This window comes from Eufriesea mexicana, unplaced genomic scaffold, assembly GCF_001483705.2.
Source record: "Eufriesea mexicana isolate 0111107269 unplaced genomic scaffold, ASM148370v2 scaffold1482, whole genome shotgun sequence".
In the NCBI taxonomy this organism is placed as follows: domain Eukaryota; kingdom Metazoa; phylum Arthropoda; class Insecta; order Hymenoptera; family Apidae; genus Eufriesea; species Eufriesea mexicana.
In genome coordinates, this window is record NW_016909634.1 from 1724944 (window position 1) to 1748211 (window position 23268).

The window sequence follows — 23268 nt, forward strand, 5'->3', positions numbered from 1 at the left end:
AAAACTTAACCAAGTGCGTAAATCTCAGAAGGTCGACCAGAACGTTGTGGGTATCTTTCAGTGAAAAATCTTCAGAACGAAATTTTTTAAACTAATTCTGACACGTGCGTTCTGTTAAACAATCAACACCATAAACTTCTCGTATCTCTTTGTGAGCCTCAGCCGCATTCTTGCCTTTATGAAAATAAAAAAGTAAAATGTGTCGAAAATGCTTATTTTTGCACTCCATGATAAGACTGACCGTGAACTGACAGTTATAAACGAAATTACACGGAATTTCACGAAATAGCAACCTAAAGGTATCGACTACCACATCTCAAAAGAAACAAATTCTAACATTGACGAAAGAATAACTAAACAAGCATAACATTATTTACCGATGCAAACCGAAATTACTTTCTTGCCAACCCAATAATATAAATTATTATACATACTATTAGATACAGTAATAAAATAATTTATCTGACAGAGTATTCAATGAACTCAGTTTCGATTAACCCTTTGGGCTCGAGAGGCGCCCTTCCTTCGCCATTTGATAAAATTTCGAAACTCGATATTCATTAATATGTCAAATTTTAGGTTATGTAACAGTGTGCACGGTATCGAAATGAAATAATTCAACGTGTTAATTGTCATACGTCTTCTTATTCACTGCTCAGAAAAATATCGTCAGCTTTGTAACAGAAAATCTTTGAACTCCTGTTTTTTTTTAGCCCAAAAATAGTCGAGTGCAAAGGGTTAACATTTCACTGAATAGCAACTAGCAGTAACCGAAAACTAACCCCTCCTAAGCTGCCATCTATCGGCAAACGCGAGAACGATCTAATCTTCGCTACCGGTTCTAAAACATACAGAGCAATAAATCTTCCCAATCATCTTGACCGCGAAGCTTGTTTCAAGCTAGACACGCGAGAAACGACAACGTTAAGAAGAACAGGCGAGACGAGCGCGAAAAATCACTAGATCACACCCTAGCGATAGCCAAGAAACCATGACCCGCGTAACGAACACGGTGTCATGGTTATAAACACCGTGGACAGAGAACGAGGCGAAGGTGGTAGGTTACCCACGTCAACGGTTTCGTTGCAATATTGACCCTACGCACGCCAGCTATTAGCATCACGGAAGAAACTGGCCGTATAACAAGGAAAAGCTAAAGGTTAACAATTCTGCTTGCGACGTGATGAATCCCGTCGATTCTCTTCTCCTATTTCATTTGAATTAAGACAATTTCCTCAATTTACTGGTGAAAATGTGTGCCTCAGGTGAGAAATTGTCGTCTAGTAACTTTTAGATGCAGAACGATTGGTATTTTACTAGGATAATGTTTCCACCGAAAATACTAAGCGAATTTAAATTGGATTGTAACAGGATTTTAAGGTTATGTAGGTTAGAAAGTACGGAACTTAAGAAAAGAAACGAATTTTCGAAATTTTTAAGATTCGTTAGTTATACAAAGCTATAAATAAATTGTGAGTTAGTGAAATTATATAAAATAACATTTTTCATATAAATATATTAAATAATATAAATTATTTGAAAATCGAATTTACGTCGATTACATTATTCGTCATACATTTAGAAATTTATTTTTAAGATAATTTTGGAAATGTCTGATAAAGAGAAAATAAAAAGGATCGAAGCAATGAAAAGTTAATCGAAATTTTTTAACATAATTGCTATTTAACAATTTTTTCGATAACGATTTTAAGCTTATTATATGTTACAATTTAAGTAAGTTTTAGTAAAAATTTACCTCTGGTTTGAAACAGGAATATTCATAAATAAATTCGAATTTTTACCCTTTTAATGACTGAATATTGCGAAAAATTAATTTTTCACAACTTCCGCGAATTTAATATCGACTGCAATTTATCAAATGCTTTTGAACAGAGTTTTCAACAGAGCTTGCATGAAACATTTTATTCAACACACAGCTTATGCAATCTTCTATTAATATAAAAGTTAATAAATTAAATTTTTAAATTATAATTATTGTAATTAATTTCATGAATTTTTTTAAAATTCCTCGGGTATACTATTCATCACAGAATTAATTCATTTTTCATATCTAATATTTAGAAAATTCGAAGAATTCATTTACATATAATTTTGTGCATATTACTTCCAAATACAGTTGATGTAACATTCTGAAGGCTATTCGACAGAGTTGAATTTGATTGCACGTTAAATACATTCATATTTTAGAGAAGAAGGTCGACAGAAAATTCCCTAGAAATCTCACTGAACGTAGATCAACCTAAATCAAGCATGCATCGTAGAAATGGTGGGCGAATGGAAGCTATCGAATCGACAATTTAACTCGAGTTACTTCCATTACGTTAAACCTCGCCCTGGAGGCTCGATCGAATCTACATTTTTCAGCTCGCCGTCTCCGAGGTGAGGGCAGACACTCGAACGAAGCTTTTAACCTCGAGAAACATCTTAGGTTCTCGTGAAAGCGGCCGTGATGTCCCTGAAATTTTACCTGAAGAGGGGGAACCACGTTGCTGGTAGCTGTACTACGTAACATAAAAAGTTCAAGCAATCGTGTAATGGGATCTGGTAAAAATGAATCCTTGGATTGGTTAAAGAAAACTGGTAATATTTTTCTGACGAAATAAATCAGCTAAAGAGATCTAGTTCTAAGTACTATGGGAATTTAGCGTTCGATTAGTATGATTTGTCGTAATCATAAAAAAAATCATGTTAAGTAATCCAAAAAATTGTTTGGATAATGTGGTATAGAAATATGCTAGGGAATTTTGTTTGAAATAGACAAATTCACGAGACATAATTTGAAGGCTTTTTAGCTGTGTACTATTTTATTTAATTTCATATAATCTATAAGCTTAGAGTCATATATTAATTTAAAAACTTTGATTGAAATGAGAAAACTTTACAACTAGGGATAAATTAAGTTGGAACTACTTTACCACTAAAGGTGCAAGCGAGACTCATCCAAACCCAGTTATTGATTTATTACAGGAGTTTCGGTGCTGCCACTACACTCTAGAATGGATAACTGTGTTCTAGCGGAATTGTGCGTCGGTAAAACGGAGTCCTGTGTTCTGCATTACCAACGAAGGATGCGATATTATCCGAAGCGCATACGGATCTGCTAGTACAGAAGTTTCCCAACAGTGGCGCTACGAAAGTATTGCTATGTATACCACGAACTTCATCGATCTTCCAACAAATAAAAAGAACTTCACTATACGAGATACTAACTTTGAGAAAAATATAAGTTTCAACTTCTAAATTGACCTTCTTTTCCAAACTTTCTCTCTGTACCTTTATTTCTCTCGCTACATATCATGAATACCAAATTTCCCATATACAGTATAGTTATAACCTCAAAGGCTTCAGATATTTCTCCAAGCATACACTTCACGTGTTTCTCCAAGTACCAAATAGAAAATCTAGGGAATATAGGGAATATTCAACTGGCACTAGGGAGAAAATTAAAGCAGATTAAAGCAGAGTAAATTTGAAACAGAATTTTTTCTTCCTACTCACAAATTCGAAGTTCTAATACTTGTGACACCTGAAAACATAGCAAGTAACCTAACCAAACTTTCTACGAAATGTGACTTTACAATCGAATCGAGAAGAAACTGAATATCTTTGTACTCAGTCTGAGTGCTTCGTATTGAATTTAAAATGCAATAAAATTCCCTGACATGTTACCACACGACGATTCCCTTTGAAATTAGATCGGTACAGTCTCGCGTTTGGACTCGGATATCGAGCGGAAAGGTAACAGAAATCCTTTGGGCATGTCAGAAACCAATATTTCTAGACGATCATCGGTTCCAAGTACGACCAAACACGCCTGGCAAACAACGCGACCTAATCGAGTTATCGGCGAAACAAGTAGTTATGTCTCCCGTCACGGTGTGCACGTGTCCAGCCGAGATATGTTTGCGCGACGAATTACTATCGTCGTGCAACTGAAACGGAAACAAGACGGGGATTTACCCGGCCGGATGGAAACTGGTGTACTTGAGCGTGAAAGATTGCTAGGGTCGTGATGTCTGATGGGTATAATTAAATTTTAACAGTGGCTCTATGCAGACGTCTTCAGTGAACGGATAACAATAGCTCAGAAGAGTTTTAGGTGATTAATGAAAATATTTATCAATGAAGTATCACTAGCTGAAGAAGAATATTAATATTTTGAAATTCTTTGGAGTACTTTACTTTTATGGCTATGATAAGATTTTTAATTACTGATGAAAATATGGGTATGAATGATTAATGGAGAATGCTGACTTATTTTATATTATGGTTTACTGATGGCTTTATGCAAATATTTTCAGTGATGTAATGGGTGATAATAGAAATTGTGTAAGTGTCTTAGGTGAATAATGAAAATACAAATTAACAAAGTTAGTTGATAAAAATATTGGTTGATAAAAAATATTAATATTTAGGAATTTTGATATAATTTATTTAATATTATTATTATTATATGACTTTAGACTATTGAGAAAAATATAGGCATTGATTATTGATGAAAAATACTGATCTTTTTTTAAACATTATATTTTTCAACAAGATTGAGTAATGATGTTATTTTTAATTCTAAATTGATACAATTGTGTAGAAATAATTTTAATACAATTTAATTTTTATCCACAGGTTATATTTTATATAATTGTAATTATAAGCCATATCTATAATTTATAGTCATAGTTTAAGGAACTTTTTTATCATTTTAAAAGGCGTGTTTGACATTTTTAGGCAAATTTAAGATTCTTGGGGTTATACGGTATTTGAATAGTGCTTTTGTCAGGGAGATAGTGTGTGGACAATGGAACGTCGACTGATATGCATTTGTGATCACTACTTCTATTGAACTACGCACTCGAAACCTCAAATTAAGCAGTTGAAACACAGTGTATGCCAGACACACATGGAACCAGAATTGTTGTCAGCTTGTTGAACAGTGTGTTCAACTCCAGAAACAATTACCATTCGAGTCGATTAACCAAACACAGGATTCCAATTATCTAGATAAATATCCATTCATGGAATACGTCCAGAAATTTCCGAGCTTCAAATTTTCAAGCTGCCAAGCTTTTCAATTTTCCAACCACTAAAATTCTAAAACGACGAAATATTCCAATTTTTGGAACGTGAGATTTATAAATCACCAAACTTTCAAACTGTCAAACTGTCAAACCTTAAAAATCCCGAATCGTGAAATTTGCAAATTGAAAAATATTAAAACATTCGAATTTTTGGATTTCAAATGGTTAAATTCTCAAATCTATAAATCCTTAAAGTAGTCAATTTTCGAACTTTCGTTATTACAATTGTTTGATTATCAAAGTTCGCCCATTTTCAGACTTCCCTCGTTGCAATTTGCAAATATTTGACCTCGAAAGTTTCCAAGTTTTCAATCTACGAAAATTATACTACGCTTAATTTCAGCTTCAAACAGTCTATAAAATTGAAATTCCTTGAAACCTCACCTTGCAAATTCTCTAATTTCCGAATTTTCCAATCTCAACGTCACCTGTTCCTTGCTTTCGAAATTTTGCCGGTTTAATTGCTTGCCAATCGGGCCTGTCGATTCAGCAAACCCCTCCTGACACCCGAAATCCTTGAACCGTCCATAGAAACGTGTTCCAACACAAAAATCCTACTTTGCGTTCTATTCTCGAGGTAAGACAGATGATCGATAATCACCTTCTTTAAATTACGATCACGGAGCTGAAGTGCTGTCAGCGTGACGTGAAGCGGCACACAACACGTCAAAAACAATTATCCTTCGTGCACGTTCGAATCGATAACGTTACCACGGAGTCCACGCGTTGAACATGACATCACTTTCTTTTCGCCTTGTTCGCAACGAGTGTATAATAAACGTTGCATGTATCGAAACAATTTCGAATTGTCCCTCAAGAACGTAAGCAGCGTTAAACCTGCCATTTACGAGAAACCGTAAAGAGTAAAGAGTGTCGAGTTATTCCAATGCAAATGGGAAAGTTGAAGAATCTAGCCCCGTAATGGTGGCAACGATTAACCAGGTCACCGTGATAAGCGTAAGTGGGTTCCTGAAGAGGTATTATTAGGCTGGTTCACATGAAACGTTTAATTACAGGTAATTCCTATGAAGCCTTGTTTATTTATGAATTTATATTTTTAAAAGAATCTTCAATTTTATATTTTATATCGTTTTTTAAAATATTTTTTAAACATTTTACTTTGTAATTCCATTTTCATTTAAATCTTCACTAATTCTTTTTTGTTCGTTTGTGATTTTATATTTTTAAAAGAATTTTTAATTTTATATTTTATATCGTTCTTTTAGATACTTTTTAAACATTTTATTTTTTAATTCAATTTTCATTTAAGTCTGCATTAATTCGAACAATGTATATAATTATAGTAGCTTTGTTTGTAAAGTTGTAACTCTTTATTGTTTGTGATTCTATATTTTTAAAAGGATTTTATATTTTATATTTCATAATCCTTTTCTTTTAAATATTTTGTAAACAACTTTATTTCTTAATTAAATTTTCATTTAAATCTGTACTAATTCAATCGTGTTAGGATATCACATAGGATAAGAAGAATATTTAAAATTTTTAATCTTATGCGCGATGATAGTGAATTATTCCGAAATTGTTCGTTGATTTACATAAATTTCTGCATAAATTATTGTATATTTGCAAGATGTTGGTAGTTTGCTTATTTCGATTTTGCTAAAATTTTATTTTTGATTACAGTGAACATTTCGTAGAATAATTTCCATCATAATTTCTGATCCCATTGTCTGAACTTTGTCAGAAGTACAGATTTCCACATAGTGCTTCGCGCACAGGGGCTAACTCACTTATTATTTCAGGGTAACTGAAATGAGAACAATTCTGAGAGCAAATGCTGTTATGTCGTAAAATAATCCAGTTGCGTTGTTTAAATGTATTTAAAATACAACACTCGGAACTCCTAGATAATTATCATTCTATTTGAAAAATTCATTTAAATAATAGAATTTCTTACGACTTTATTTGATTTCGAGGGAAAACGAAATTGCATAAGAAAAAAGAAGGAAAAAGAATAAAATAATAAAAAATAAACGATTGTAGTTACACGTTATTTCAAATTGCTTTCCGCTATTTTGAATTTAAATAAAATCTTGCAAGCTCTGTTAGCGCCATTTAATTATATAAACAAGAAATTCTCTTTATTTTCTTCTGTCTCACCATATATGTAGTCTCTCTTCCTTTAACTATTTTTTTTTAAACGAAAGTTCGACCATTTACCCAGGTTTCACTACACTCAGTTCAACGTAACGAATTTTTCCTGTCATAAAAGATTTTATCTAGCACTAGTGTCAATTTACTAATGTCAATTTTGACTTTTCTTTTCGATACATTTGAAATTTCAATAATTTGGTTCCCAAACAATTTAGTATCATTCGTTATAATCAAGAAGAGATTACTTTATGTATTTAATACATTTTATATACTCGTTATATTCGATTCATTTGCTAGATTAGTTGAAATTCCATGTGAAAATGAAATAAAAAATTTAAAATATCGAATTCTGACGTATTTTTGATAATGCAAAATGCGGATTTCAGAGTAGCCTAATCGCATACAGATAAATAATTGAAACGTGGGATTTGTTATGGAAAAGGAGGAGAAAACTATTCACCACCTAACTCGAAATCGAAGTTGCGTCGTGGTGAGATAATTAACGATCGCCTGGTGGCCCGTTATAACACGATTAACGTTGCAAATTAATTCCACGGGTATCTGCGCGACGAAAGCTCGTCCCAGAAATAAACAGAACACGGTGCAAATCGATTGTTCGCGGATTCGATACACGATACATACCGGAAGCCCGTTGTGCCTTCCTGAACCTACCCCAATGTCCAATTGCAAAACGTTATATAATTTCGGGACATATCAATACCGAATATTGGCTTAACCTATTGCATTACAAGAGAATTCAAAGTATTCTAGACAGTGGTCCGATAGGGACTATATATTTACATAGGATACGTGATAAAATTGTTTTGTTTAAAAAAGATAATAGGAACTGGTTAAAATTATTCGTAAAGTAAAACTAATAAATAAATCAAATCTATAGAAATATATTCTATTATAAAGAAATAAGTTAAATATTTGTAAAACTATTGAGTAAACAACCAACTTTAATGAAGCAATTGACACTTAATCATGTTGCAACATATAGCAAAATTTATGGTGTCAAAAATGATTCCATCAAAATTTTATAGATAAAAATTTGAAATTTTATAGTCATTTGTGATCGAGTTATTTAATTCCATTATAAATTTCATTACTAATATTACTATACCTTATTAGTCTCGTTAAGTATTACTGTACACATAAGTAAATGACACGACAAATCGCGAGAAAATCTATTAATAGAATAATTATTACGATAATTTACCTATGAAATATTTAGTTTTAATTTGTAATTTGCCCACATTCGCTAATTTCAACATTCTTCGATATTTTTCATTTTACATCTCACACAATCTCAATAAGGATCAAAAGTAATTTCTACATGAACACGTTCATCTGGATCCAATCTCAATCGAAATTAGTAATAAGTCGAGTCTCCAGGGTTATTAAAAAATTGCAATGTTATTTGTGTCGTAGCCTTGAATTGTGACATTGAATTAAATTACTTTTTAAGTCGTTATAATCATGGAAATTTTCTCTTCCATATGCAATTTGAATCATGTCGATACAACGTTCGGTTCTCGAGATATCGTCGTTTAAAGAGGACCGTAATTTTTACGCTTGGACTATGTGCGTCTCGCTTGCACACGCACGGACCTCTCACTCGCACCCACTCACTGGTGGGAGCAACATAACCCATCCCACTCAAGGCACGGGTGCGCTGGTCACTGACAGCTGCTGACTCAGCGGGTTCCTACTATTCCTAATAGCAACGAACACGTTTCCAGGAAAAAGTGGGCTGTACCTATATAGTCGACCGTATAGCAGACGCTGTAGGAATTTAAAACATAATATTTCGGGAACGGATTGAGGTATCGACTTGAAAAAAAGGGCATTTTCAATAGGAAGATTCCCTCTATGTCTGGAGTGGAATTTAGAGAGAATATTCGAGGATCTCCTGGGTCTATTTTGACATGAATGTTGCGGTTACGTTGCCACGTATTGCAAGTGGCTTCGTCAATATTTAGTATCAACGTGTGATCATTTAAATAATTAATGTTGGGACTTCGTATTAATTTATTCAGTAATAATTAATATCTTCGGTGGAATATTCGAGAATTTCCTGGATGTATTTTATGATTAATATTGAAGTCCTGGTGATATAATTTGGCGAATTCTATTAATATTACATTATTCTATTTTTACGATAAATGGCGAGTAATGAATGCATAATTCCATGAAATACAAGTTTCTTTGAACTGTACAGTTTCGGGTTTTCGTGCTTTCGGATTAATATAATGCTGCGTGATCAATATTTCCATTAACTACCTAATGCAAAATGTTGTTACGCACTGTGTAATTAGTGGATAATGTTATAGAAATTAGTTACTTGAAAGCGATGAATAATCAACATTATCTACTATTTTTCAAGGTACATAATACATCATGTCGTCCAATAATATCAGAATCATTCTTTAAATGAACAATAGAGTTTTTACGCGTGGAAAAGTTCATTTCGTTGTCCGCTAATTAAATATTAATCATTTGTTCTGCAACCGATTTCGAAGTTAAATTCTGCGGATTTAACTTTGTAATGGAAGAAACGTTAAATGTAATTTAAAATCCGTAGAGAAGGCAGCTTTGAAAGGTTGCAGCTTTGTCGTATTAAATCTTCTTTCGCAGTAAACAGCTTTGGAAAATTTTATCTCAATAACATTCCTGTTATTTTTAGCGATAAAAAATATCGTTCTTTTGCACTCAACATGCACCACAAAGCTTGCTTCCACAGCAATGCTTAAATATCCCAGACCTTAACATAATTTACCGAGTGAAAACTGTGGCAAAGCCACCGAAAAAGAGTGTACTAACAAAAAGCAATTCGCTTTTCCGATATCGACTTTTCCTTAAAATTCATCACGTATAATTTGCGAAGTGGTATACGATGAAGAATGTTCCTTTTTAATTAACAGCAGGTAACAATTCCGTCTAATGAAACTAATATTAATGTAAGAATATGAATAATTTTAGATAGCAGTAAGTGCATTCTAATTTTGAAAATTATGCTAATTAATCATTCATTATTTACACGGGAAAAAATTGTCTTTTAACTTACTCACGTGTGAAGCAACATACTGTTTATTAACTCCTAAGCAGGGAAATAGTTATAAATTTTTAAACCATGAGAAAGAATGTCTTATTTGTCATAATTTTAATTATCACAAAAAGCGTATTTTATTTGCCATAAGCAAATAAATAAATAAACTTTAATGCAGCACACTTTGAATTCTCTTTGAAGTAACTTATACGATGACTAAAATTTGAGTCATTATTTTTCAGAGTTTTGAATTACTTGCAAAATATAATTAAATCGAAAAATGTGTCTTACTAGGTATAAATGGATAAATAAATTAAAATTGGCTAAACGCAGTTTGATTGCTCCTCGAAATGTATTTTATTGCCATTAAAGTTTCGATTCGCTATCAATCAAGGCGGAAATTGCACCAACGAAACGGAGATGCGAACGACGGCTTCGAATCAAATCAATCTATTAATACAACCAATCTTTGAAACTGCTCGGCTCGAAAACGCGTGTTCAGTGGAAACGCATTGATCGGTCACGACAGGAACAGAGATTCAAGCTAATCGTGACGATCTCGAGTTTGGGACTCCACTGTCATCCGGATGTGCGCTTGTCAGGCTAAATGTCACGGCGAAGCTTTGTGTTCACGTCAAAGGAGATACACTAACAAGAGACTGAGGGTCTTTTTAGACCCGCATTTCAGAATTCTGAACAATTATCACATATTCCATGGTGTTTCAAAATTATGTAGAATACTTATGTAATATTTATTTCTTACTAAAAAATTTTCATTCTCACGAAGTGAATTTGATATTGAATATTTATTTCACATTTGCAGATATGATTTTTGTCATGCTCACTGAATAAATTTTATTTTAAGAATTCATCTGGTAGTCGTTTATGTAATTATATAATACTAATTGCTTGGAAAAAATTCTCCATTCTTCTTATGGAATACATATATGACCAGTGAATAATTTTTGCTCTGTCTGGTATTTAATCTTTCTAGTATGAAAGGGTGCAGTTTTACATAAAAATTAATTTGTTTATTTAATTGGAAAACAAATTGTGGACGAAAAAGGGAATATAAAAATAGTACACGTGTTGCGTTAATTTTAAAATCTTCATGTTGAAATATGATTTGCTATAAAATACATGGAGAAGACCGGAGGCTATACTGGGAAATCGAGGGAAGAAATAAACGTATAAAAGCTGAATCCAGGGTACACGGTGATTCATCTACGACCGTGCAAGGATTAATTCCGTTTCCATTTAATTATAATGCAGCTGTCAAACCCTTCAAACGTGATATAAAATTTTCATTTTTCCAATAATGATGTAGATACTTGAAGCAAAATTAATGTTGATTTTTACTGAAATACTATACATTATTTTAATTATGATATTTTAATTATAATTATTTATTCACTGGATGCAGCCCAGAAATGATGGAAACTGACAGAAAATGATTTCCTAGGTAAAAATAAATAAATTAGAAATACGAAAGAAAAATGTTTTGGCTAAATATTATTTTTAGAAAAGATTGATTTCGATAAATTAATTACGTACATATATACTTATAACATTGTTCAAAAATTTGAAATTATTTTTAAGACATAGGACACGAGCATATAGAATTTTCTACTAACTTTATTGCAAATTCGAAATTGAGACTGGAGACGTCAATTACAACCTTATTCACTTCAATTTACTACTCTACTTTATCTACTTGAAAAAGATAAAGCTACTTTACTTAAGGACACCAGCAATTTCAGACAGAATTTGAAATTAGATGCAAATTTTAATTGAAAATTAATTACCAGAGTCAAAACTTCATTGAAAATTCAATCGAGGGAAAATTACAATTTCAAAATAAATTTAGGAGTACAAAAACATTTCAAGTTGGAAATAACAACTTTCTGCTTATGAATTACATTAAACTGAAAGTGCCTCCTAACCAAAAGCATATGGGACCCTAACCTCAAATTTACAGTTACATAGGGTTGAACGAATGAAACGTTATTCACAGAGTGCTCCAAGGTAGAATATTCATCAACGAAGTGGACCCATGTGCCAGGGAGAATCATAGCCCTCAGAGTTTCTCCGGCTTTAATTGCGTACAACAAAATTCAAATTGCACTGGATCAAATTAATTCTAAACATCGGCTTGTTTGTCTATGCAAAGGAACCAGCCCTGGGTCAGTGGAACGATTAAAAGCAGACCGTTTGAAACGAGAACAGGGAAGGGTCATGCGTGAACTTTTCTTCCTAATGAAGCTTTACTCTAGGGATAATTAGTGGTAACGTGTATTACCATGGATAAAGCTCGAAAACCTTGTGTGGATTGAGCCCAAAGGCCTGGGTGTTTAACTGCTAGCTAGTTGAGTCGAGACTCACTTCTATCTTCAACCTGCGAGATACCCACCCGTTTCTCACCCCTCCCATACGGACTCCGTTGGCTGAGTTTACTTAGGATAGGCCATCACTCCAGATCCAATTTACATATGACATTTCAAATTACGAATCCTAATCTCACCCAAACCTATAATAGTCGAAATGCCTCATATAATTTTAGCTCAATATCTAACAGAAATCAAATGTTGATTTTGTCTTTGAAGAAGATTTAATTAGACCATTCTGTGGTAACTTTGAAAAGTTAATTAAAACAAATCTTGGTAATTATATTGTAGTTTGTAGAAAATGTTTGTCATTCTTTTTGAAATCTAGCTAAGAGACATGAAAAGTTTTCAAAAAATAAATGTCAAGTTGGTATCCAACATCCATGAAGGATTCTTAAAAATATCGTGCGATAAAAGCATGTAACAATTTTCAAAAATTTGAATGGCTAAAATAGGAAAGGAAAGTTTGAAAAACATTTTTGACATTTTTATATTATATTTGAATAGTGTAATTAATTTAGGGATGTAAAAATAACACGAAGTGCTAAATGATGTCAATTATGTGTTACTTATGATGCTATAGTGTACTCAATATTGCACTTAATTAGCAATAAGTTAATTTGTGAAATTGTTGAAAAATGTCAAGAGTCTGCGAAAAATGCTTGTGTACCTAGCTAAGATTTTTAGGTTCCCTTCTCTTCTAATAACAGCTATGTTTCTGAAGTGGCATAGTATACATTGCCTATTGAGCGGCTACCATGGGGGATCAATGATTCCATGAAAGTGAAAGTGTATGTTATGTAACACATACCCAACAAGAACAAATCCAAATACCCACTCAACCATTTGACATCGTGGGTAACAGCGAGACCATTTGCTGTATCTACGTGACTACTCACTCTAAGAACACCTCGGATTCGCTTCTGGGCAACACCAACCTCGGCAAGACGATAGCCTTCTTGCGTCTGGTCTTCAGCGTCTGCGACGAAAACTGGAACTCCGTCGACTGGACAGGTGAATGCGGGCTGAGGATAGTGATTTTTCTGTCACTGCCACCTGGACTGGTCAGGGAGAACACGTTGGAGGGCGGTGGTAGGCTCAGATGTTGAGGAATCTTCCTCTCCAATCCGGTATTAGCGAACAAACCGCGTCTCACTTCAGCGTTCAAACTTTCCTCCCTATGCAGATTTTCACTGCTCTTAGACTCCACCGTCACGATCCTCCTGACATCCCTGGTAGAAGATGTCAAGAAGCTTCTGTAGTGGCTTTTGGAGCTGGCCACGTGAGACTCTGATGAGAGGGATAGGGATTCCAGGGACTTGGAATCCTCTATATAACGTTCATCCGCACTAAGGAAATTCCTTGACGTTCTTAGGCTCTCCATAGACCTGGCTGTTATCTGACCAGCACTTCCAGTGGTTAGAAGATGCTGTTGCTGATGCTGTTGTTGCTTCTGCAACTTGGACAAGCTCTTCACCTCAGGTTCATACTCCTCTTGGCTGGACGAGGATTGAGGACTTCGGTGGAAGAGGCCTAGCCTGGCTCCAGGGAACCTGGAGGTCCTCAGCTCCTCTTCGTTCACTCTCAGACTTGTTCTCGTCATAGTCTGTTGTTGACTCATGAGCAGGGATGCTGCTTCCTCGGGCACGTCTAAGGAGTGACGGTCTCTGCCCGAGATTCTGTTGCCTTTCTCATCAGTGACTAGGGGTTCGGATACATCTTCGTCCTTAGGGATATTCTCTACCTCGTTCTCAGAGGTGCACTCCATGGTGTCTGAGTCTTCAGTGGAGTTTCGCTGACGAGTGTCGAATCTAGCGGAGCTCTTGGACGTGAATTTGGAAGAAGAGACCAGAAGTTTACTCTTCGCTTCCTTGTGGGACAGTTTATTCACCAGAGTCAGAGATTCCCGTTTCTCATCCGTATCGTCGTCGTCCATATTGAAGGATCTCGAGACGGCGAATCGACGATATAGGGACGAGATAGGCTTAGCAGAGGAAGAGGGAGCAGAGGGCCGACGAGGTTGAGGGCTTTAGGTGACACAGGCAGGCAGATCGAACGGATCGTTCCTGAAACAGCGCTGGCAATTTCGTGGCCCGGGTCAGGGATGATCGAATACCGATTTCAGTCGGATTTCCGGGATCATTACAGCGTGAATTGCTTCCTCTAGCTCGTGTCTCCGTTATGGTAACTCCTCTGGTTGGCGCTTTGCAGGCTGAAAGAGTTAAGGCCTATGTCTCGCGACGATTCGAACTCTTTGGGGCCCCAGAATTTCTTTTGGAGTACCTTTGTCACCGTTCGTGTTTCGAATTCAAGTTTGAAACAACGAACTTTGACCGAGCAGAATACTATTTTGCATCTGGAATTTTGTCAACGGGCTTTCCTGTCATAGCAGATGGCATATGAGAATCGTTTGAACCTGGAACGATTCTAACCGACTGCTAAGCTTATCATAGTTCATCTATCGACCAGATAGCCTGGTGGATTAACCCAGAAACGTTTGGCTCTCAAGGATTAGTATGCTTTCGCGTGCGCCTCTAACCAGGGACGACGAATCATTGCCGACGAATACGTTTTCGTCCTAATTTAACAACGATCAACGAATAATACTAATATTTCATTGTCCAGTCATCAAAGGTATCTTATTAGGTCTATCTATACTCAATTCATAGGTTCAACTTCCAGATCGACCTGAATGATAACATATAGCTATTAAATCACAAAGAGGACATAGTTGACCAAGTTTCAACTCAGTTACTGGAAAATAGGATTCTAAAATAATTCACTGATCACCTATCAACGATCAAGTTAGGTCAATGTTAGGTTATTACAGAACAGACTCCCGGGATGAAAATTGTAAGATTCGGGTGTTCAGGTATGGAAAGGATATTATCGTGACTATCTGGGGCTAGTTGTTGTCTACAGACTAGGATTCTAGAACGATCAAAATCGACGCATCAATGTTCAATCGTCGAACGTCAGCGGATAGGCCCACGGTCAACCACCTTCCACTCGCAATCAATTTCCCATGAAACATCGTATCCTTCCGTGTTCCCAGCTGGCCTGGCTTCGTTCCAGTTTCATGCAACTATGAAAAATCGCTGGATGAGAGCCTTCAAGCGGAAGATCGATCCGTTTCGCGTCACCGGTTGATCCAATCGTCGTTAGCATCGATTCTCGCGAGCGCGTTAACGCGATGGCCACGATTTTACGGTGACGACAATCTGATATCATTTTTAAACGATCGCTTAGGATGTAGAGATACGAAGCTAACAGAAGGTTAAGAAATCGAGCTTACTGCCTTCTTCGTTAAAAGATTCGTAGATTGTGACATTTATTTCAGGTTTTAAAACGAAGTCAGGAGAAATGGACGTTTATGGTTATGCATTTTCATTTTTATATTCTTCTTGGGGTTCTTGGTTAAGAGCCTGATTTGATTAATTATGAGAGGGATGTTATATTTAACATTTTTCATTTTCATTATCGTCTTCTTTCAATTTCCAAACTTTGTTAAATACGAATGTAATCACGAGTAAAGAAAAATTGGATATGGCGATCATAAGTGACCTAGAATACAACGATTCGATATTGTTTTATTATTAAGTTAATTCCTCAGTGCTTTGTAATCGTAATACTTCGTATCGAGGAAATTGGAACTGAGAGCTGGAGCAATTGTGAAAAACAGATTGAAGTGGATCGTGAATCGTATTATACTTTCATTATTAATGATCTATCTGCGTGTACACAAGAATATTAGTATTGCTTTATATTATTAATCAATTAACTCTCACGTATTCATTCGTGAAACGTAATAACAGTCTTACACTTTGTCATACTTTATCCATAATTTAAAGTTCCTCTGTTGTTTTCTATCACCTCTATATATATATCAAATTTCAGTATTAACTTAGTTAATTTAATCATCCATTCCAAATCAACCATTTCACATTTTCATACTAAATGACTCAATATTCGATGTTAACTCAATATGAATATTCATATGGTATATAAATAGAAAAGGAATTTAAACGAGTTCAAAAATTTGATTCATTATTACGATATTTTTAAAAAATGGTAATCACTGTCCCAAAAATGGAAAAACCATCTCAATGTTCCAATTAACTACTCCAAAATTAATTCGAAACAGTCGTGAAAGAAAAACTGAATAGAAAACAATGGGATCGTTGATTCTTTATCGTACAGTCCGGTTCGAAGAATTTTTTCGACGGGAATTGTTAGAGAATGCATTGATGCGAATTAATTATTGGTACGAAACGAAATAATGAATCAATCAATCTCGATTCTGTGCTATGTTTGCATTTTTATCATGCCAACAGCAATTTCAATCTGTTCGGCACTTGAAACAACCGAATTTTCGATCGGAAGGCTGACACGACAGTCAATCCCATTCAAATTTCCCGCCTGAAATTCTAACCTATACGATCAAAATTGAACCTTTAATCATTTCTGACTCTATACTTTCTGAAACATGTTAGCATCATTATTTGATTACTATTAATCGTCAAATAGCTGTGATCGTGTTAAAAATAATTTTCATTTGCTACGTAGAATATATTTCTGTATCTTTTAATTTAATTAAAATTACAGTTATTTAATTATTGCACTACTCGCAATATCCCATTTATTGAAATACTTTCTCTGTTGAAGAAATAACGACTTACAATTTCTTAAAACATTATTTAAAATTATACACCCATTTGAATTTTATTATTATCTTATTTTATATTCGAGATACTAAAAAATGTTTTAAACAAATGTCGAATGGTCTCATGGGGCTTTAATAATTTTCCGAGTTATTAAAATATCTTCTAAACCAATACACATTGCAATAAGTGGCCTAATTCTTTTGCACAGATAATGTCGAGGTACATCGATTAGTATGTTCCAAAGTATACGATACTTGACCTTTCTATCATTTTAGATAAGCCTTATGCTCTACATCAGATTGCACACACTCTCACTCTATTCAACTTTGTCCTAAACCATGACTTAATACCAACTATAGTTTCAGAGGTATTCAACTGGGTCGATTTAAACGTCACACGTTGTTAAAAAAAAAAATACTATATTCCATTACAAAAGCTATACTATACAATTACCCAGCAGAGATTGTAAATATATCAGAACCATCAGTCAGATGAAAATTACGAAATCGAATCACATTATTAATACGACCTAGTTTGAAATATAGAATACCACAGAACCCCGAGCAGAACGTTAATGCTGTATTGTCCTGATTCACTCATTGGCCAGGTCTCAAATTGCATAATTACAGCCAACCAAAAATTAAACGCGCTGAAAGAATTAGAAAATAATCGTATAAAAAACGACGTGTATTTCCGAGTGAATTCCCAACACGAATTCTTTTTGCAGAAAGTAGATATCGTCCAGGCCCCGGGGTACTCCATTACAGAAATTAAAGGACAAATTGTCCAGATCGAATTAGCCACGCGCGATTAATTCCGCAGCTGCCTTTGCAAACGGGATTCGAGCGCGTCTGCACAAATGATCCCGACGCGAACAATGAGGACAATAGAGACGTCTGCTCCAACGCCTCTCGTTTTCAGCGGCAAATGGCGTTTAATTCCGGCGACGGCCACCAGGGCTCGCGCCCGACATAACGGGACACCGTTCCGTTCTCGCGGACCCTTCGCCGTGGGTGATCGCCTCCTGGAACGCATTTCTAAATTCGTTTTCGACCGTTTCATCGCCTCTCCGCCCCTTTGAGGGGATCGAGTGATACTTATTAATAGTTCCCTTCAGCGAGACGAAGATCGGCGTGAGTTCGTGAACCCAGAGTGATTTATAACAGGGTGTCGGGGAGACTGGTTTGGGGAAATGGCGTGTTTTGGTTGGTATTTGAAGGTAGCCTGTTGTGAGAGGTGTTTGTAACGTGGTACAAAGGTGGAGACAAAGGAGGGCAGTAAATCGTGAACTACAATAACCGGTTGACGAGTTGAGTGCTATTGCATTGGATTACAGTAATACTTTGTTAAGCATTGTAACAACTAATTGTAATGTTTAGTATTGTATGGCAGTATTTTTAAATAGAATTACAGTTTTTTGAAATCCTCGATACTGCAATTTTCAGTGATTAATGTAATATTAAGTACTCCAAAATTAAATAGATTTAGGAAAATATATATATCGAGAAATTTATTATGGTGAGTATTGCAGTATTAAGTGAATTAAAACTGAGTAGTGTAGTTTTAATAAGTATATACTCATAAAATTGAGTACTGCACGTAGTACTGAATATTAAAAACTTAGTTATTGATTTATTATGAATGTCATTATGAGATTGTAATTAACTGTAATTCTAATTACTATAATGTGTGTATCAAGAGGATTGAGTCGAATTGTCAATTATTTAACATCCAAGTATTAACGCGTTATTCAACCAATAAAATATTTGACATCATATTTAATAAATATTGGGGGACCCTTTTCTTTCTAAATTCCATATTAACTCAATCTTAATTTTCAACTCAAATATCAAACCAAGCTTTAAATATAATCTTTTTCAAATATACACCAGGAATTATTTCTCCAGATTTTTAATTAATTCAAAATTTACCTTCTTTAAAGTCGATATTTACTGAACCAGAACCTTTAACCACAAAACCAAACTAGATATTTTAGGACCAAAATCTATAGCATATTCTTTTATAACAATTTAATTGTTCCTCGTTTCCTATTTTTAAAAATTCTTTTATTTTTCTACTATTTTTTCGCCTGCAATTCTCACGTTCCTCTCTAATTAATTCTCTTCTACTCTCGCACGAGATTCTAATGATCATGAGGCAATTAAAAGTGCACGGAGGTAAGAGGTGAATATTTCTGGACTTCTTTGTCGTCAGTTACATTAATAATAATTGACGCCAGAGTTCTCGTCGTTACTTTATACGCTTCCCTGTGATTCGCAGCGAGATTCGAATATTATTCGAGCGAATATTTCTCGAAGCGTTGCATTGTTCCCTAACTTCCGGTTTATTGGCGAGAAAATATAATTAACGAAGGATCTTCTACAACGATGATCAGTCGTCAGGAACGAGGGAACGATGGGATGCTACTTTCTTGAAAGAAGGAATATTTCATGTGACACACGAGAAAATTATACGACTTTCTATTTAATACGCAGAATTAAATTTGAATTAGGCGTTTCTTCCTTAAAGCTGAATATTGAACTAATTCTACACAGAAATTCTCATTTTAATACATAAACTGATTGAAGTAACTGGGACAGGAAAGTTGGAATTGGAACAAAATTAATTGGAGAAAAATGATAAATTGTTTGAATGAACTATATTATTTTTAATATCGTTCTGAAAGATATCAGTTTTGAAAATTTTTATTCACATATGCATTATATAAATGTACCATCTTTTTTAAAAAGTTTTTAATTATTTCTACGATAAAATAATAGCATAGTAACAGTGATAATTCTGTAATAGTAATTATTATACTGAAATAATAACTTTTAACATCTAACTTTGTACGAACATTGTCTAGCTATAGAATATTTTAAAATACTTCAAAGGATTTATCATTTCAACTTTTCAATTATTAAACTTATTTTTTATATATATTGTATGAATGAAATCTTTTAATCATTCTGTGCAAGCAGAGTAAAGTGGTTCTGAAGTGATTTCTTTATAAGTGAATTTCTTTGTTCTCTGATTTCACGACAGAATAGCAGAAATCTCTAATTATTGTTATACCTTTATTCGTCCTTCCTGGTCATCTACGGAATTTAATTGGTATGAAGGTAAATTACTTCTTAAATTAATCCATAAAAAGAAGTGAAGGCAGCTTTTGAACTTGTTCGATGAAAATAAATTTATTTAATTATATACATTCTTATTGTAAGTTGTCCTTTTTATTATTTCTAACAATCAATTATTTTTTTAATCAATTTGTTCGAATATTATTTAATGACTCTAGGTACAGAAAATTTAATTTAAAATAAATTCTAAATCACCATGTATAATATTTAATATAAGCTTTTAGTTTGTACAAAAATTCTCGAATGATTTTAAACATTCAGCCACATTCCTAACCTCTCTTTCTCTTCACTTGAACCGCTTATTCGTCCCGCCAGATGGCTCACGCGTTCCGTACCAACCCACATACTTTGTCACTAGTCACTAGACCCACTAGTACTATATCTAATCACATCCTTCATTCTCCCTTATATACGTAATATAATTTTAACAATTTACATTTGATAAAAGCAATCTCACATATGTAACAAACAATTTAAAAGTTTAATTGGCATAATTAAATAAAGTATTATATATAGTAAATCTTTTTTAATCTAATTTAATGCAAAGGCAAAAGTGAATATCTGCAATGATAAAATTCACCAAAGAGATTTACGAAATGAGGAAAATTTTGAATAAAAATGGAGAAATGATCAAATAGAGGAAGTATCAGGAAAATTGATTACAGATCAAGACTATAAATGAAAATATTATTAATAGAGCGAATCTGGTTCGAGAAAATCGTCGAATTTCCTGTTGCCAGGAAAACGTGCCAGAATTCCTTGGGAATTCTTTTCTTTAATCGTAAGAGAGCTCTAGAAGTCGACCTTTACCAATTTAACGCTTTAAGGACCGAGGAACCGCCCACCCACGCTGTTTCACACAATCTATCGTGTCGACACTTACAGTTGGGTACGAATTTCCTAATTCGAGTAACCGAAAAGTTTTGCAGCCATTTATTTCTTCTTGTTATCAGGCTGTTAGTTACTTCACGTAGATGGAGAAATGTTTATCGATTTCATTCAAGTATGGTATACTACGACCGAAGCAATTTGTAATTTAATAATTCCTTTCATTTAAGTAAGATAAACATAGATTTCTGAAGAACGCAGATCCAAGATTATCATTGCAGAGAATCTTGAAAATAAAATTCTAAGTTCGCAGAAATTTCAACGAAAGATTATTATTTCTAGGAAGATCAGAATGGTAATACTTCATAAGTAGAATTAGTTGACACCTCAGAATTAATCTAAGATATAATTGAAGATGTTAAATAATATTTTTCAGAGACATTAACATATTAATTTTACTGAAAATTTATTTGATTACATAAAACATAATTTTTGTACAAAGTCTATTTTTAAAAATCCTGTCACAGAGATGATGAAAAGATTTTTCAAAAATTCAAAAGCAGAAAATTAGATCCACTATGAAAAACAAAAATCCTGCATAGATATGCTACTGTAGTTTGTCTTATCTACAGGTTATATACAGAACTGGTTATATACAGAAAATTCAATAGTATAAAACTCAAAAAGAGAAAAATTCAATTTAAAAATCCAGCCATCTGTTCATAACTCTTGGTATTATAAAACTGTACGATCTGAATAATGAAAAATAGTTTTAAAATGTGCGTCATCGGTAACATTAAAAATGAACTGGTGCCAGGATAATTCTTCAAAGGAAAGAATAATTTTTCAAAAATTCGTACAATCAAAACGAATGACGAAATACGAAATTCTAAATTTCAAACCAAGTAACGATATCGATTCCAACAGAAACGAACTACCAGTTTCACAGTGGAATCCATCGAAAACCGATAAACTGCGACACAGGGAATTAAAAGCAAAAAAAAAGAAGGGGGAGGGGAGGGAGAAAAATTTCGAAATCAAAGAAATCAACTAAACTCCGAGATCACAAAAACCTGAGAGGCAATTCGAAGATGCATCGAAGCACCATGAACCCTATCAGAAAATTAGATCACGCTGCGTGAATCAAGCGCAGCATTTCGAGCATGCTCATCGAAAGTGTTCTAGTTTCTCTGGCCTTTATCGTTAAAGGCGCGTCCCCACGCGACTCCTCTTCGTTGGCGAGTCGTTTCCGGATGATTTAGGGGTTTCATAGGCCAGGCTGGCTCTGGCCAGATTGCCAGAGTTCTAGGTCAAGCCGACTTCGTCGACTGGAATCGCCATGATAATACGCTATGCGGCCCAGCTGCATGCATCGATCAGGTTACCCAAGATCCGTTCTGCATGCACCACTTGATCATTGCTATTTAGCAATTCACGCTAGTGTGCACATTGCAGTTGTCAAGCTCGTGGAAATTATCCACGGGCATGATAAGTGCGAGTTTCCAAGAAACCGAGTTCCAGAAGTAAAGATGATGTTTGCAGGTTAGGTCGTAGATCTTGGGGATGGTCTTTGGAGTGGGCACGTGGGCGGGGCTTGAGAGAAGTTGCGAAGGAATTGGAGAGGAAGAAAGAAGCGTGGGTTGACGAATGGAATTGGAAGGAAGTTGAGAAGGAGAAAGAAATTTTGGTCAAACTTTTTGGGGCTTGTGAGTAAACGGCTTATGAGAATTGAAGTTCGTCGTTGATTGGTTTCGCGATCGTATATTTTGCACTCGACTGGCACCATCTTGGAGAGGTTGATACTCTACGGTAATTACAGATTTTATTTCAAGAGTTTGCCTCTCGAATTTCTTCATTCTCAGGTCCATATAGGTAGCCATGTTATCTCAAGTGCTGCCGCCTAGCGGCAACGACAGGATTTAATTCCTAACCAATGGTTATCTAACTTGTAATTAGCGTAACCTAACGTAAACCTAACTTGATCGTGAG

At 34.6% G+C, this 23268-nt stretch overlaps 1 protein-coding gene across 7 annotated transcripts in view; it reads right to left on the minus strand.

The window, feature by feature from the left end:
* dnc (phosphodiesterase dunce) overlaps positions 1-23268 on the minus strand; it is a 368500-nt gene that overhangs the window by 177147 nt on the left and 168085 nt on the right. For 5 of the 7 annotated variants that reach the window (XM_017901154.1, XM_017901153.1, XM_017901151.1 and 2 more), the window contains exon 2: positions 13547-14859. The exons of the other annotated variants lie outside the window; for them this stretch is intronic. In XM_017901154.1, coding sequence (XP_017756643.1) covers positions 13547-14583 — 1037 coding nt within the window. In that variant the 5' untranslated portion in view covers positions 14584-14859. The remainder of the gene's footprint in view (positions 1-13546; positions 14860-23268) is intronic. 7 annotated transcript variants of the gene reach the window in all.